The following is a 17,499-nucleotide window of genomic DNA, read 5'->3' as shown; positions in this document are numbered from 1 at the left end:
TTACAACTATCCATGGCTTATTCCGTCACCTGTTATGTGTACCTTGGATCAGCACAAATCAATTCATTTAATATACCTATGAATGTTTAAATCTCTCTTCTGCTACTAGCCTTGCATCGATTTGCAAATATGTTGTCGGTATTTAAGTACACTCTGAGCTATCATTAAATAATTAAAGAAGCTGGATATATCAGTGAATGACTGATTTTCAGTAGATGATACTGTGCTTTCAGTAGAGTTCTCAAAGGCTGCAGTTTCATTGGAGCTCTTCTAGTGGAAACAAAATGCAGAGTCGCAAAAAATATTTCAGATTCCATGAGAAATATATTCCCTATCTAAACTTCAGCACTCCCAGAGAAGTTTCAGGTGAATAAAAGGCTATTTTCACATACTGGTCCTTGAAAAAAATCTGTATATGAACACTGAACCAAAACAGAAAAGGGAGGACAAAACCAAAATATATTAAATGTTCAACATTTCATAACGCATATGAGCTAATCTTCCTAGGTTAACTTTACAGCAATAGTAGTTGCCTAATACAGTGATTTTGAGAGGTAGTCTGTTGGCATAACTTTGTTTTATTCCTTAAGAGGAAAGCTTCCGTTAGCTAACCCAGCTTATTAGAGTGGCCTGTTGTTTTTAAATGTGAAAACTATTCTGTTCAACCAGTGTTTAAGTAGTGGTGAGTTTATTTTTAAGTGTTGCTTGTCAGCTCTGCAATTTATTTTTTTCTTCTGCGAAGGATAAACGTAGTCGGCTGCAGTACAATTTATGCTCCAGTTGACCTTGCTTCAATTTCAGAGTTTTATTTGAACCAGTCATTGTAGGGTCTGTGCTTAGTTTCTGTCCCTGTGTTTCTTCGCCCCAGGTCTTTGATGCCTTTAAGGTTGTTATCCAAATTTTGAGGGTCCCTTATCTTAACCTTGTATTAGGATTAATTCTCACCATCCTAATTCCCACCTCACTTCCCATTCAGCCTGAAAACTTGAGCCTCCCACAAATTACTGCTGTGGCAACAACTGCATCTGTTGCTTAAGAATACCACTTATAGAAAAGAAGCTCTGTTTGTCCTTGATGACTAGCATAGCAGACCTGTTCCTGTGTGGTACCTTAACCATGTGATGTTTTATTTGTTCGCAGGGTAGCCCTAGTTCCTGAGAGCGCACCAGATATTGGATGCTTGTGGTAAGCCATGGCAGCTGATGATAAGGTTGCCATTTTAACCGACGATGAAGAAGAACAGAAAAGAAAGTATGTGCTTGCTGATCCTTTCAACGGCATTTCCAAGGATCAAGACTTGCAGCCCCAGAATGAATCCCCTTCGACAGAGACGACCACTGTCCCAGACGAAGAGCTGGACTGGTTAGAAAAGCACTGCGTCAAAATAAACAATGATCTTCTGATCTCGAAGGTCTTTTATTTTTTCTTCTATTCTGCATATGGCTCTCTCTACCCCTTGCTGCCTGTGTATTACAAGCAGCTGGGTATGTCACCCAGTCAGAGTGGACTTCTGGTGGGCATCAGGTACTTTATTGAGTTTTGCAGTGCTCCCTTCTGGGGAGTGGTAGCAGATCGCTTCAAGAAAGGGAAGATCGTCCTTCTCTTCTCGCTTTTATGCTGGGTTTTATTTAACCTGGGGATTGGATTTGTTAGACCAGCCACCTTAAGATGTGTACCAAAGGGCCTTCCCCCAGCACATCCCACCAATGCAAGCAGCCTTTTAACAACCATTTCGCAAAACGCCTCAATGTCATCTCTGCTAACGACCATGAGTACTGCATCCCCCAAAGTTCGTGGGAAGAGAGACCTGCTGACTTCCAGTCCCGTCACTCTGGGAGCGACAGGGACTGCTACTTCTGAAATAACATTCCTGTTACCTACACAGAGCAATGACATGGAGTTTGCCTTGGAAAACAGTACTCATCCTATTTTGAAAAACACCACTGCTAGTCCAGTCTCACCAGGGAACATGACTCCAAGTACCACCCCAGCTGCCATCACTGCAAAGCCGATGCCTTCTGACCAAGCCGTGCTCGTTTATGATCAACAAGAAGTAGAAGCCATCTTCCTACTCATTCTGCTGGTTGTCATAATAGGAGAATTTTTCAGTGCTTCCTCTGTTACAATTGTGGACACTGTAACTCTGCAATACCTCGGCAAGCACAGGGACCGGTACGGACTGCAGCGTATGTGGGGGTCTCTGGGCTGGGGGCTGGCCATGCTCTCCGTGGGAATCGGCATCGACTATACCCATACGGAAGTGGTCATTGAAGGTCAAGGATGTAAAGCTCCTGAATACAAGAACTACAGGATAGTTTTCATCGTTTTTGGTGTTCTGATGACAATGGCGTTAATTGTGGCCACCCAATTTCGATTTCATTATACGCACTTCAAGCAAGATGAAAACAAGAGGAAGGAGGTGGAAATATCACAGGTGGACAGGAACGCCTCCAATGAATCCTCCGACAACACTCCTACAACCAGTATGAGCCAGTCGCAGTCGTTCAGTTTTTGGGACCTCATAAAACTGCTTTGTAGTATCCAGTATGGCTCAGTGCTCTTTGTGGCATGGTTCATGGGCTTTGGATATGGCTTTGTGTTCACCTTCCTCTACTGGCACTTGGAAGACCTGAATGGCACCACCACTCTCTTTGGAGTTTGCTCTGTGCTCAGTCATGTGTCTGAGCTGACTGCCTACTTCTTCAGCCACAAGCTGATAGAATTGGTTGGTCATATCAGGTAAGGAGATCTTAGCACTCATTAAAGAGCTACCAAAAAAAAAAAATATTGAATTATGGGCCTGGCCTTGTGATACGAAGTGAAATTTGAGTGAAATCTTTTATTTTGAAGTTCCAAGTCCTGCTCAGCTATGAAGGTGCCTAATGGAGTTTTTTATTATTATTTTAAGAGCTGAAGATGTTCTGCAATGTTTCGTTAGCATTTCAGTTAGTACACACGTTATGCGTGGCACCATAACCCTTTGCAGACATTTCCAGAAGACATCCTAGTTCAGCGATTCAGAGCTCTGTTAGAGATCTTGACAAATCGCCTCCTACTCAAAGATCGTCTGTTTTGAAATACAATTTCCATTAATTTTACTTTTTTTTTTTTCCTGTGAGTAGCAGCATTCTGGAAACCTCTTGCTTAGCCCACTTCTCCTTGCAGGGCAGTCTTTGCCTCCACAGTAGCCTGCAAGGGTGTCACTTGCATGCTGAGAGGGAAGAGGGCTGAGATGAAGCAGCGAGGTGAGCACCTCCTGTGCACATGCCCCCATCATCAGGCTCGGGGTGTTGGCAGAATGAGGTTGCAGCTTGGTAGTGTTGCTTACAAGTTCAGTTCCTTGCTCTCTTCCTGTAGTTGCAACTGTGTGTTAGCTACTGAAATTAGAGCTTCTCACATGCTTTTTGCCTTGTTTAAGTGAAAATGATTACTTCCAGCATATTTGTGAATGTTGTTTTCCTCTAAATTGAAAAATAACTTAATTTCTGCATGTTATAAGTTCCTTCAGTCTTTAAAATAAAGATTAGGGAAGAAAGGTAGGGGTGGATCTCAGCTAATGAAGTTGTAATGTTTTTGGTGGTGGTGGTTTTTGTTTTGTTTTGTATTTACTCAGCTACTCAGTGCAAGTAAGCACAGAGCTCTCAGTGGTATGTCTTTTCCAAAAGGCCCATTTATAGTCACATAGTCATCAAGATGTCTTTTAATAAGCTGTCTAATTGTGCTGTTTTTGTGCATTCTGTTCTGTGTTTTTGCTGTTTGGTTTTTTGTTTTGCTCTTACTGGGATGATTTTTTTTTGATTCATTTGACTTCTACTAAAAATGTTTGAGATACTTAGCACAGTAATTTGAGAGTTTACGTAAGAGATTTCTTTTTCCTTCCTTTAAACTGAGGAGTCTCTCTTTACTTTGAGTCAGTCATTTAATGTCTGAATTTAACAATTAGTTTGAGGAAAATGTGACACTTTGCATGCAAAGACTGGAGGAAGGATATGATGATGGAGGAGTGGTGAGAACAGATTACAATCTTGATAGCTAAAGATAGCTTGGGTATGCTCTTTCCATTTATATTGTTATAGGGCAAAATTCAGGCTTAGACTTCAACTAGAGAAAGAAGAAAACCCAAAAGAATGATAGGCTTGTGAATAAGATGGCATAAAAGGTATGGGGGGGATAACAGAGACATTAGCCTGTAAAAAAGAATGATGATGTACAGGATTAACTCTCTTTTCTTTTGCACTGGTAAGCCTATCAAACCAAGACTGGTAAGTTGTTAAAATACTAGTTTGTGTTTGCAATGGAACAACATTCCTTGTAACTACACCTGGGAAGTGCAGATTACTCATATTTTAATGTTATCTAACGCTTACTCATATTTAGTCATCGCAGTTTGAGAAGTCTCAAGTTCTCCTTCTAACTCCTAAGTTCTCCTTGTATTTTTGAACCTCACTATATAAAGCTTTTATATATATATATATATATATATTTATATATAAGAAGGTGTTGATAGGAGTTTGTAATTCATGATCTTTTGATAGTTCTGTATATGTCTGTTGCCTTATAGTGCAGGTATTCTTTCTCCCATTAATAAGAAAAATATCCTCTAACTAGATACCCTTCTTGGAACTATCTTAGCCAGAAGCTCTTGGGATATGTTTTTTCTGCCTCCCTGTTGCCACCTCTCACAGCACAAAATTCCTTGTTTAGCATTTTGGCATACAAAGAGTTAGCCATTCGTGGGAATTCAGGTGTAAGTTCTTGTCTGAGATAAGAAAGATAAAGTCACGCTTAATCCACAGCTAGCTGTGAATTATTTCAGGGTATTTTGGTTATAGGGGAGGTGGCTTGACTTCTCTTTTTGGTGAGATGACTTCACTGATAAGGTTGTCTCACCTCCCATTGACTTATGTCAGTAAATTAAAAAAATACGTGGATACATATGCACTCTTTCTCTTGGGTGGTTAGACTGCTGGCTGTAGGCAAACTTCCTGCAGTATTTCCTTGAACAATATTATTCCTGTCCTAATTCTTTGAAGACAGGTATGAGTAGCAGAGTTGCTTCGCACTTTCACAGCAGCGGGAAAAAATACTGTCGGTTGTCCTTTGTCGAACTACAAGAAAATGGACTTTACACTCATGTCACATATGAGCTCGGTTTTCATTTTCTAGTTTTACAAAGCTTTCAGTTTCAACCCCTGTATGCCTTAGCACATAAGCTCCTCCCCACATCTTGAAACCTGTTCTGTGTTCACAGGCTGCTTGAACTAATACCAAAATCCTTGTCCAGCTGTTCTAAGCGTGACCATGTGAATGTGTGCTGATTATAATGCTTTATTTCTGTCTTTGCTAGCTTTCCTGTGCGTATCGCAGGAATATGTGACACGTGCTGCTGGTGTTTCTGATGGTGCATGTAGGCAGGTGACTGGAGGAGCCCGGAGCAATGACAGCAAGCAGTTTGGCTGGAGGGCTGTGTTGTCCTGTGGGTCTGGGAGGGGAGTGCTAGGGGGCTTTTGTTTTGCCTCTAGCCACCTTCTGAGAACGAGAGAGGAGATTTTCATTTAGATGTAAACTAAAAAGTTATAAGAAATGTCATCAGCAGCTGTGTGAAAGCCACAATTCTTTGAGAGGGTGTTACGATGGAAAAGCATACAGAACTGCCTGTCAGATATTCAGGCACCATTGCTGAGTGACACCCTGTGTAGAAGCACTCCAAGCTGCCACTGAGTTTAGGAAGAGGATGTTAATCTCTGAAAGTAACATCCTACTCAAGGTTAAGCTTGAGTGTGTTTGTCTGACCATAATTCCAGCGTGCGAGTCTTGATGGGAAGCAGAGCCTGGTAGTCGTGGCTGTAAACAGCTTAGTCTTGACATAAATATAGATCCAGTGCTTTAAGTGTTTAACCTGTAAATTGAATACGGTGTCTCTGTGGATACTGCAAATAGGTTTCGTAAGAACCGTCTGTTTACATTATCCATTTAGGTCTCATAAAAAGCCTAAGTGGTTATTGCAAACAATTTTTGAAACGATTCTGTAAATACACAAAAGTTCTGATGTGACGTGCCCTTCCCAAAGCATAATGACAGAAATCTTCACACAAGTAACTGTAATTTACCTAAAACCCCATCCATATTCTAATAAACTAAAAGGCAGAAGCTAACTAAATTGCCCTTATTAAGTCAGGGTTCGGGTGTAACTCTGTGGAGGAAGGCAGGTAGCTGAGCGTGCTGGTGGCGATGGTGCCAGCATGGTGCCGGCGGCTTCCTCACACCTGCGGCCTGGTCATCACAGGGGATGGCTGAGACAGGAAAGAAGCTCTTGCTGGACGGGCAGAGTTGTTGATAGACAAAATTGAAATTAAACTGAGGGGAAACAGCCCTAAACAAAGGGCTGGGGGCATCTGCGGTGCTGATAGGGAAGTACAGGTACGTGAGGTGGATGGTTCCTTCATGTCCCCAAGAGTCTGCGATACCCTGGGTCTTACCTAGTGACGTAGGAGCCCACAAACCTCTTCGGTTTGCTTACCTTCTGTAGTGTGTGTCCTATCACAGTTCACAGGTGTGATTATACCTCAGAATTACATTAAGCTGTGGCTGTAAAAGACACCAAGTTATTTGTTTGGCACAGATGTTATTAAGTTAAAGGGAGAGGTGAAACTTGTGGTGCATGGTGCGCAGACGAGTTTGAGTAATTTTTTGGGGGGGAAAAAAACCCTGCAAACTCACCCAGCTTACTGAAAGTAATCTGTATTGTTGTCTGTAAATCCATATTGTTGCGAAAGGCCTGCCTTTATAATTTTTAATCTTTTTTGATATCGCTGACATGCTGAAAATTACGGTATGGGTATTTTAGCTGTCAACATATATATTTAGAGATCTCAAATGTTGACAAGATGCTGCAGTTCTATGATTGCATCTCACTCCAGATTTGTCAGTGGCTATGTACCAGTGAATTAAACCTTGCTGTGCTTTTGTGGAATAGCTAACCAAAGATCAGCACAAAGAGTAACACGTTCTTTCTCAGTATCAGTGCTTGCACATTAATTACCAGTTGCATTTAAATCACTCGTGCCAAACCAGGAGTCAACCAAGAAGCATGTTTAGGGATTAAGTAATCCTTACTACTGAAGAACCTTTAAAGGTTGCAACAGCATCTTTTCTCAAGCTAAATCATGTTTCGAATTAAGTCAGTCATTCCTAAAATCCCTCTCAAAGTGAGAGAAAGATAGCTGGATGAATATCCAACCTGAAGGTAAACAAAGCTAAATCTGAAAACTGGAAATTAAAAGTCATCGGGTTAAACGTGCAATGGGAAATCCGCTGTGAAAAATAGTCTCTGTGCTTCATTGTTTAAAAGCTGTAATAAGAGCTTTTTTCCCTCATTCTGAGATGCAGCATCTGCTGCTTTTCAACAGGATGGTTAAGTTTTATCCTGAGGCATGTTGTTACAAACCATATTGCTTCTGTGGGATGTGTTTTTAGAGTAGTTCTGAGCAGTTTGAAGATACTGGGACTATAAACTTAGATTAATTGGGGTGAAATTAATTCCTCTAATCCAAACCTGCACCAGGTTTACTATTAAAACGGAATAATCTCTGAATGATTAGAAAAGAAGATTGTTTGGAAGGGATATTGAATGTGCTTAGAAATGCTCTGTGGAATACAGTTCTGTGCAGAGTATGGCTTGAAGCTACCAAAGTTGATTAAAAGCTCTGCATCTCTGCTGACCCTTTTGATTTTTTTTTTCCGCTAGGATTTTGAAGAGAGTCTTAACTTTAGCCTTCCTCTGAATGTGTTTGGAGTGGGCAAGAGGGGCGTTTGTGTTCAGGTGTAGACTCAAAGGAGGTATTTTCTGTTGAGCAAATGCTTCGGACAAGCAAACTATGTACACGTGTAATTGATTTCTGAAGCAGTAAGGTGTGTCGTAACATACAAAAAAAGGCAAGTGCAAACTATTATGACTTCCTTTTTCCTTAATTCTTCTAGAGTGCTGTATATTGGTCTTGCCTGCAATACAGCTCGCTACATTTACATCTCATATCTGGAAAACGCCTGGACCGTCCTCCCAATGGAAGTACTTCAAGGTAAGACAGTGCATTAATGGCTTTCCAGTATAAGATCATGTGCTTATATTACTTTGTTTTCAGCTGAACTGTGATTAAGTAAAAATCTGGTATTTCCTTTCCTTTTTCTTTTGACTACAAATATCCCAGAAGACCCAAGTTTATAAAACTTTACTGTTTATCTTGGAAAATATTTGACGTCAAAAGGGTGGGTTTGCATTTGTGCACAGTTTGCTGTTGATTCAAGCAGAACTGTGTGAGGCAACACACCCTTTAGCTAAACAAAGAGACAGAGCGTGAGCTGGGTACACACCTACCACAGATCCTGTTTGGTGGATAAATATGAACTTCATTACATGCAAAAGGTCACCATACTTGAAAGGATGCCGTGGAAAAAAAATGAAAAAGAAAAAGAATGTAGTCTGGGTCATTCTGTCTCTGGTAAAATATTGTGCACTTGTTTTTCAGGGTATCATTTGATCAATGCCTTAGACTATTGAATTTTCTTTTTTTTAATGGCTGGAGAGGAATTTATTTCAGTAGCTTTGTCAGTGTTAATGGAACTTCTTTAAGATAATTGCCTTTTAACTAACTTAATTAGAACCACAGAGGTCTGGTCTTTGAAAAGTAAGTTGAGCCCTGTTTCCCAAGTCACGTTGTCAAAGAAGTTTGTAAGACCTTCATTGCAATATTAATGTATAAATTGCTCTAACTTGCATTTTTTTCCTGCCTTTGTGATGGGTGTCACTGCTCAAAACCAGGAAGAATGTAAACTATTTTACTTCTTGTTCCTTCAGTATCTGAAGAATACTGAATTATTTGGGTTTGCAGGCTTGCAAGAGAATAGCTAATTTAAATGCAGAGAATGTTTTCCCTGACTTTAAAAATAACTTAACCATGAAAGTGCCGTTGGTGAACACTGTGTAGATCCCTGCATATACACAGAAATAAATGTTTGTGTCCTGACTCCTTCCCTGCCTGCCAACAAAAACAATTTATTGTATTAATCTGCCATAAAAGTGAGCTTCTGGATTTTCATACAAAAATCCTCCAAATCACAAGTACTGAATTGATACATCACCTTTTATACCAAGTGTTAAAATGTGGTAATGTGACAAAGAATCTCTAGCCGCTGTTGAATTATGTACGCTTGGGTTAATCTTGCTTTTTGGAAAAAAATGAGTTTTGCAGCTACTTAGAGCCAGAAAATGAGAAAGTTAAAAATAGCGCACAGACACAAAAACAACAAAACTAAACGTGGTGTTGGTGTCCATGAAGTCTGTAGGCACTGTGTGTGTACCTAATTACTGCCACTACACGACTACATCTGTTGCCTTCCAGTAATCTCATTCAGTCTTGGTCAATTGTAGAACAAATTAATCTTTTTAAAGTACCATTGGCTTTTTTTTCCCCACCCATTATTATTCTCTTCCCCTCCCCGCTCTTACTGCTTTTGCTCTGTTCCCAATTCATTATTTCTTCTTCAGTAATTACTAAAACCTATGTCTTGAGACTCTTCTTTGCTTCCTACGCATCCATGGAATGTGTCAGGAGGGGTAAGAAGTGGCACCTTAATGAAGTTTGGTGAGGTGGGAGCTCTTATTTTCATTATGGGAGTTTGCTGACAGAGGGAGGTAAGAGTGGTAGCTGCTTTTTGTTATGTAAGGGCTAGAAGTCTTTGGAAACAAGAAAAAATTACATTGTACAGAGCAGGTGGGCACCACGTGGGCCACGTAACTGCATCAAGCTGATAAGTCTTTTAAATCCCGTGTGAAGCCCTAGTTGTAATCAAGCACAGCTCTGCTTCCAGGAAGCTGTCAGAGTCTGTGTAAACTCCAGTGCTGTCAGCTGAAGGGCCTTTAAGGTCAACGGCAGTTACAGCTGACTCTTGTAAAGAATTTATTTTTCTTCTTAATATGCTTCTGAAATACAAGGAGAATTATCCCCATGTGCTGTGCTGAAGGGCATGGAGAGATTGCTGGAAGACGACTCTGTAGACTGCATCTATTGATCGCAGTAGGAGCTATGCAACGTTTTGGTTACTGTCAGTGTAACGGGGTGGTGAGGGCTTCTGAGGTGTCCTGTACTCTCAGAGGAGTAAGTGAGGAGATAAAAGCTCACTTCTTAATTCACGATTTCAGATCTGTAGGATTTATTTGCACATGCAGTGTATGTAGATACAGGCTTAGGCTGAATCTTTAACTGGTAATTTTTAAGGCATTCTGGCAGGTAAATACTTACTGCATATACAGGTCATCTGTCAGGCTGAATTTGCAAGCAATCTCATTAATTTTGCAATTAACAGTTTAAGTTTTAATGTACTAGTTAGCTGCGAATTATTATTCACATTGTTCCGAAGCAGTGGTTCAAATTCTCTGGTGACAGCTATGCGTAGCTAACCAAGCTGCATAACAGGAATTTTCTAATGTACAAAACTACATGAATAAGCTGAAAATTAGCTATTTTCACATGGCAGTTGTCCAACAAACTCCAAAGCAAGTGCTGTTCTGAGAACTGACTTCTGCTGATGCTCCAGCCAACACAGATATGTCTAGAGAGCAGAGGTTGGATCCTTAACTGCACGATTAGGATAGATCTCTTGAAATAAATTTGGCTCCCAAAATTTTGAGCTCTGGTTTCATATGGAAAGTAGCACTAAGATTGCTAAATATCATTATTCTGAGCATAACATAGGGTTGTTACATTTATTGTTGCTGTAATCCAGATGGCCAAATGGTGGTTAGTCGTTTCAGCAAGTCATCTCAAAATACGTTTATTGTTAACAGCTCCTTTTTGAAAGAACTGTGATTAACAGTAATCCAGACCAGACTTTACACAAGTTGTTGTAAAAACTGTTCCAAATCCACTGATGCATAAATAATTTTCATAAAAAACCTCACATTAGTAATATGCACAAAAAAAAAAATGCCTGTACCTTTTGAGGCCAGTAAGATGAGCTGGTTTGAAGGGGTGGATTTATTTTCAGGCGAACTGGGAGCTCCGTGTTCTATCTGGATATCCTAGCAGAGGTGAAAACATAAAGAACACGTTGGCTACATTCAGCCGTTTGTTTCCAAACAAGTACGGCAGTATTGTGTCTCATGGTTCAAATAATGTCTGATGTGTTTGTGATTTGCCTGGCTTTAAAACTTGATAGACTCTTCAGCAGCTGATAAAACTGCATGTTTTAGGTGAGTTGCAAAATGTTTGTTTGTAAAACAAAAGCACATTAGCTACATTAGATTAGCTTTGCACTGTTATTGGGACGTTTCTTCATTGCTATTTTCAATACTTACGTGAGTTTACATTAAGTAAAAATGTGTTGATATTCAGTGAGTTTTAAATTCAGAGTTTTTTCCATGGAAAACCTGAGGTTTAAAGCCTTAAGCTGTAAATGATAAGATAAAATACACTCATCCTAATGTAAGCCTTTCATTTTTCAACAAGATGATGTGCCTATTACCAAAGCCAGCTCCACGATGTATAGAAGTGGTCTTTTTGTGCTCTAAGTAGTTAACTTATTACAAACCCAAACACTGAGAAATGTTTGTTTCTATTTGGAATTAAACTGTACAGCCTCCTGGACATGTAACATACCTGAACAATGTCAGTTTCAGATGCTGCTGTTTATCATTTTGCATCCAAGCAAAATCCAAGTTATTCTTTGAGTATGTTACAAACTAATGCATTGTCCTGCTCTGAAGAGCCTTCAGCCTAAGTGCAAAAGGGATTACTGAGTGTCCAAATGTTCCTAAATAAGTCAAGTGCAGAGGACAGAAACATGTTGACTGAATCATCAGTTATGCCAACACATTATTTTTTTTTAAACAAGGCAGTAGAGCTTAGGCATTGGTAAGCTGTGATTACTATTTTTAGTACCACTCAAATAAGAATAAATATTCCCACTCAGTCTGAGGGTGGCGAAATAGTTCAGGCGTACTTAACGTGTGACGAGCTACAAGGCTGTTTTGCTTTTCCAACTTCTTCTCAGCCCAGCCTTTTCCTGTCCCTTCCTCCCCGCTCCCCAGAAAGCCACCGAGCAGGTGCCCAGAGAGGAGGGCTCCACCTGCAGCCTGCTCCTGCATGCTGAGGATCGTTCCTCTCTCTGCTGAGCTGTTCTTGGGTGGAAAAAACTGTTTATGACCCCAAATCTGCAAGAAAGAGGCTTCCGAAATCCATATTGGGAAGCTGGGTCTGATGAATGTGGCCATGGGACATGGGTTGATCTGTACTCCACGGGCATTGGGGGTAATGGGGTTTTCTTGTCTCCCTTATGGCACGCTCCAGCCAGTGGGCGCGCTGCGGGCCCTGTCCTCATCACCGTGTTCCCTCTGCAGGTGTCACGCATGCGGCCATATGGGCAGCCTGTATTTCGTACCTGAGCGCGGCAGTGCCCCCAGAGCTGCGGACCTCGGCCCAGGGAATCCTGCAAGGCCTCCACCTGGGCCTGGGCAGAGGATGCGGGGCTATGGTTGGAGGGGTATTGGTCAATTATTTCGGTAAGCAAAAACTGCGCCGAGCAATTCTGGTTCGGTTATTGAAGTTCTGGTTTTACTGGCCTAGCAGCTTAAAACTTATTTATGTGTAAGGTATTGTTATGGTGTAGGGAGTAATACACGGTGTAAGTCACTGAGTCGGCCAAGTGTTCAGGCTGGCAGGGACCTCAGGAGGCCTGCAGCCCAGGACCCTGCTGACAAAGCAGGAGCAGCACTGAATTCACACCAGGTTGATTTACAACTTTGTCCTCTCAATGTTTCAGATGGATTAAAATTGTTATACCTAGATACTTTTAGTATTGTGTGAGCAAATCTACACCTTGATCCTTAAATTAGAGGAAGGAATGCTTTGTGAGAGACTAGGCTGATGCTTTTCAGCCTCTCAGTGTACAAGTGAAGCCTAACTACACCGTTTATAACAAGTCCTTCATGTAGCCTGTTGGGGGAAGAAAATGTAATATGACAAGCTGGCAAGAGTCTGCATGGGGCAATAGATACCCTAAGAGTGTATAATGCTGACTCATCTTGTGTTACTTTACTAGGTAAGTAGATTCTCAGTTGAGAAAAAAAAATCCCGTTCCAGGTCCTGCTGCCACATTCAGAGGAATAGGAATGGCTTGTTTAGTGATTCTTCTTCTCTTTGCACTGATCCAGTGGCTGCTAGTTCCTGATGAAGAAGAAGGTAATTAAATATTCATGTTACTAAAGACACTACAAAATTAGAGAAAAACGTATCTCCAGAAGTCATTTCCTGCTGCTTTAATTTTGTTCGGTGCCTTTATTGAGATTTTGACTGAACGGTTTGTTTTTGAATGAGAAATCTTTTCCTGAGCAGTGATGAAAATTGAGGTGTTGTGCTGCTTCTGCAAAGGAGTGCAGCGCTGAGTTCTTAATTATCAATAAGAGGAAAGCACAACATGTTTTACTACCTGTATGTCCTCTTAGTTCTGGGAATCTCTTAGATTAATCTTAACAGATGTAATGAGTTATTCCACTTACATCAGTCCCTTAAGGCTGCCTTCTGGATGACTGAATAGTCTCGTGCTACAATTCCAAGTCACCTCTGCCAGAGATTATAGAGACAGAGGACAGAAGCTTTTAGGGCTGCCTCAGTTCTCTTCTGGCATCAGAGAACCCACAGGTAGAACTCAAACCGCCTTTATTAATATAAAGGCTAACGAGAAACAAAAAACTTGGTGCAAAGTTAAGGATTTAGCATAAATGTAATTCTTATAAAGACAGTAAAACAGTGGCAGAATTCTGAAGTCATGAATTTTTGATCTGCTTTTTACCCAAAAGATTACTTTTCAGTGTGAAATGAAAGTCAGCTTTCTTTAGTCACTTGTGACTTGTCAATGACTTGTCCTTGACCAGTTATCAAGTTGCCTGTACTGAAGTGTTCAAATATTTATTTTGCTAGAATTTTCTTCACCTCTGTTCAAATGATAATTGAAAAAAATGGTAAGGTGGAAAGAAGGACATTCGCTGTTTCAGTTTCCCATCAACCTTTGGTTAATTACGCATGAAGCTACGAAGGAATAGATTGTTCTTGGTGGCCTTATTCTACCTAGTTTGTTTCAGTCTTTGGTTTTCATTTAATACGCACTCTACCCGTCCTGAGAGTGTGCATCTTAATTTTAAGCATGGCAGTAATTAGGTTGCTTTCAACAATACCAGTTGGATGAGTAAAGCGAAGCGTGTTAAGTGTGTGCAGGATTACCCTCTTCATTTCTTCCTCTACTAGAGGACATCCAGCCATAGCTTAAAATACTGAGTACTATCTAAAAGTCTGTAAACAAAATATGATTATAATTTTGAAAAAGATCTTTTTAATCAGTAAAATGCTTGGACAAAATATTTTCTCAAACTCTACACTATGTGTTACTTACAGACTCATAGACAACATGCAGCTACTAAAATATCCAGCAGTTTCTAACAGTCTGTTTAATTACGTTTTGTATATAAAACTCTAGCTATTCAGGATTGTAAGGCACACAGTGTAGGGTCATTATAGACATTTTATGGGTGGTATTTTAAGAAAGTTGAGAAAATTCTTTCAGGTTATCAGAAGACCTTAGATGTAAAGGTCTGTTGGGACCTTATATCTTTTAAATGTCCACGTAACATTGAAAATACATATTTCTGATAGCTGGCAGGGGACAAACGGGCTGCTTCATACTCCTTAGCCCCTCGTGCTTATGCAGCCCCCTCTTGCACCTCACTGCAGCTGCAGAACAGCCTTGCTCGTAAGGGCAGCATCCACATCACGTCTCCCTAACGAGATTGTGGCATGTCTTGCTCCTGGCAGTCTGCGCCTCCGTTCTGCTTTCAGTGCAGTGATAAGCACGTTAAGATAGCAAGAATCACTTTGGTTCATTGCCTGCCTCACTTTTTTTAAGCTTGTTGGCTTTTGCCGGTGATGACTTTGTTTTAAACTTCAGAAAAGACGATGCTGGCGGAAAGGATCCCAGTGCCTTCCAGTCCTGTTCCCATAGCGACCATTGACCTTGTACAACAGCAATCAGAAGATGTCATGCCTCGGACTGAGCCCAGGCTGCCTCTAAAGAAAACTAAGCACCAAGAAGAACAAGAGGATGTGAACAAGCCTGCCTGGGGCATCAGCTCTTCTCCTTGGGTCACCTTAGCCTATGCTGTCTACCAGATAAAAGAGATGGTTAAACTCTCCAAAACCCATCCAATACCTGAGAATCAGCCTTTGCAGGTAATCTTCTGATGCACAGGAAGTTCTTACATACTGTTGGTTGCTAGCAAACTGTTACAGCTGAGTAAATGTGTTCATACCTGGCAAGTATTCTCTGTCAGCTTGTAGCAAATGTGGAGTTGTGAAACAATAGTTGAAGTACTGTATGAAATAGAGTTGCTGTCTGTGTACTGCAGCAGGAATAACTATTTTTACATGTGTCATCTTCCTGAAGATAGGAGGAGAGGGAGACGTGGAGCAAGACTCTGTTCTACAGGCTCAGATATACCTGAGTTCCCATGAGTATGGGTTTGTTTTCATGTCAGTTGGAATGTGCGGGTTGCGTGTTTGGCAAAATTTACAAGATGATAATTGAACATGAAGATGCAGAGCTACTTAAGACAGAGTAAAATGATTTCTTCTTAGTTTTGGTTCCTTGGGTGATGCTGTCATATGTCCACATTGTAGTGGAAATAGGTATTCCAGACAACTGCCACAATTTTACACCATTTCCCTTCCATCCAGTCTCACCCCAAAATACCTTTTAATAGTCTCATCAAGGGTTGGATGGATTTGGATCTTATGCTTTGGCTGTACCTCCTGGAATGGAGCTGAAGCATGCTGCTTACGGAAAGTAGGAAAATTGTCAGTGCACGTTTTAGAACAGCATGGGTAAGCTTAAAACCACTGCGTTTACCACTTTGGAAAGAGTGGGTGAGGTTCTCTCTTACACACCCAGTAGGAGTAAACACAGAAATGCTTTTTCCACAACTCCTGTCTTTAGAAATGGACAATTTCGGATGGGACAGTGACTCAGCAGACCGTGTAGAAATTTCACCGGGTCAGCTCTCTCCTGCCTTTCTTACTTGTCTTTATTATTGCAAATGCATTTACAGGCACGTTTGCTTTAGTTTGGTTGGTTAGGGTGTTTTGAACTTCCCCAAGTCAAGGAGAGAGTTGGGTTTTTCTGTTTGTGACACCAAAGGTATCACTAAATGTCTGACATCCAAGTAATCTGTCCAGACAAGCCGCTGTTTCCCACTGCTAAATGTCCTCAGGGGTCTTGGTTTGTACAAAGTAAAAGTGCAAAAGTCAGAGGAGAGCAGCAGCAGAGAACACATGCAATGGGCATTGCAGGAAAGGAAAGTTCTGCACTTGTGTGGTGTCTGAAAGGGATTTGTCTGACACTGCTGGACACGACCCAGCCCCTCCACAGAGAATTGCGAAGCAGCCAAACAGGCTTTCGTGCCTCTTGGAGCTCACTGGTAGCTCTGTAGAACATGATCTCTTCATTATGCTTTCCATCCTATAAAAATGCTGCGCTGATACAATAGTAGTTCTTGTTGATTGTGCCAACATTCAATGCACCTATTGTATTATTTTGTTCATCTTCCGTGGTCTCCCAAATCTACTTGTTATCTCTGTCTCACTTCCCCAAATGGACTAGCCATCCCCAAAATATTGCTGCTGTTATTTTCACACGATCTCTTATTGTAAGCTGGTGGTAGTAAAGTAGTGAAACTAGAAAAAGGCTGTGCAAATCTCTTAAGTTGGTTCAATAGATCACTTGGAAGGAGAGTTAGTGTGCAGAAAATGGGACTAGTGACAAAAATTATTCCTCCTTTCTGTAGGATTTTGGATCAATTTTTGTTACTGCTCTTTAATCCTCCAAGCAAAGTGGTGTACATGCCATATTCTCTATTCTTCAGTGCAAAACAAACATTCATAGATAGCTTGTCTTCTAATATGAAATTTATCAGTGTTATTTTGATCCTGGGGATTGTAACTGGTGTTTAATTTTGCTTTCATGCTCCTCATAAGGCCTGTTTGAATAGCCTGGGTGTTCTGCCATTGAGAAAGTCGGAGCAGTATCTGGGGGAGGGAAGAAACTATTTAGGCAAGCCATATGTAATGAGCTTGAAAAAAAATTTAGAGAATTGTTTGGTCAAAGTAATGGTCTTGTCTGAACACTGAAATCCAGTTAATTGCTTTTTTCCCTTGAAACACAACGAGTTTGTTTTTTGCATGCTTCTTGGGGAAGTGCAGTTAGGAAAAGAGATGGAAGGTAAGCAACCGTCTGCTTGCTATCAGTGTCCTCTGGATTTAAATGCTCTACTTTTGCTTTGCTTCTTTAAGTTTGGTTTGTTACCTTGCGGGCTTTCAGAGTGAGCGCTTTGTGAGTTTCCAGAAGTGCCTGAATGCATCGGGGGGGGGATATCTGCTGGGGATGGTGTTTGTGAGTGCA

General features: G+C 40.9%; 1 protein-coding gene across 6 annotated transcripts in view; it reads left to right on the top strand.

The window, feature by feature from the left end:
* MFSD6 (major facilitator superfamily domain containing 6) overlaps nucleotides 1-17,499 on the top strand; it is a 43,653-nt gene that overhangs the window by 23,901 nt on the left and 2,253 nt on the right. For 5 of the 6 annotated variants that reach the window (XM_080598808.1, XM_080598807.1, XM_080598810.1 and 2 more), the window contains 5 exons: nucleotides 1,141-2,739; nucleotides 7,981-8,078; nucleotides 12,395-12,556; nucleotides 13,137-13,235; nucleotides 14,995-15,275. In XM_080598808.1, coding sequence (XP_080454934.1) covers nucleotides 1,193-2,739; nucleotides 7,981-8,078; nucleotides 12,395-12,556; nucleotides 13,137-13,235; nucleotides 14,995-15,275 — 2,187 coding nt within the window. In that variant the 5' untranslated portion in view covers nucleotides 1,141-1,192. Of the gene's footprint in view, nucleotides 1-1,140; nucleotides 2,740-7,980; nucleotides 8,079-12,394; nucleotides 12,557-13,136; nucleotides 13,236-14,994; nucleotides 15,276-17,300; nucleotides 17,320-17,499 lie in introns of all 6 variants that reach the window. The other variant, XM_080598812.1, reaches the window with a different exon arrangement.

This window comes from Anser brachyrhynchus (assembly GCF_964034855.1).
Source record: "Anser brachyrhynchus genome assembly, chromosome: 7".
Lineage (NCBI taxonomy): Eukaryota > Metazoa > Chordata > Aves > Anseriformes > Anatidae > Anser > Anser brachyrhynchus.
This window is presented reverse-complemented; position numbering and strand designations above follow the sequence as displayed.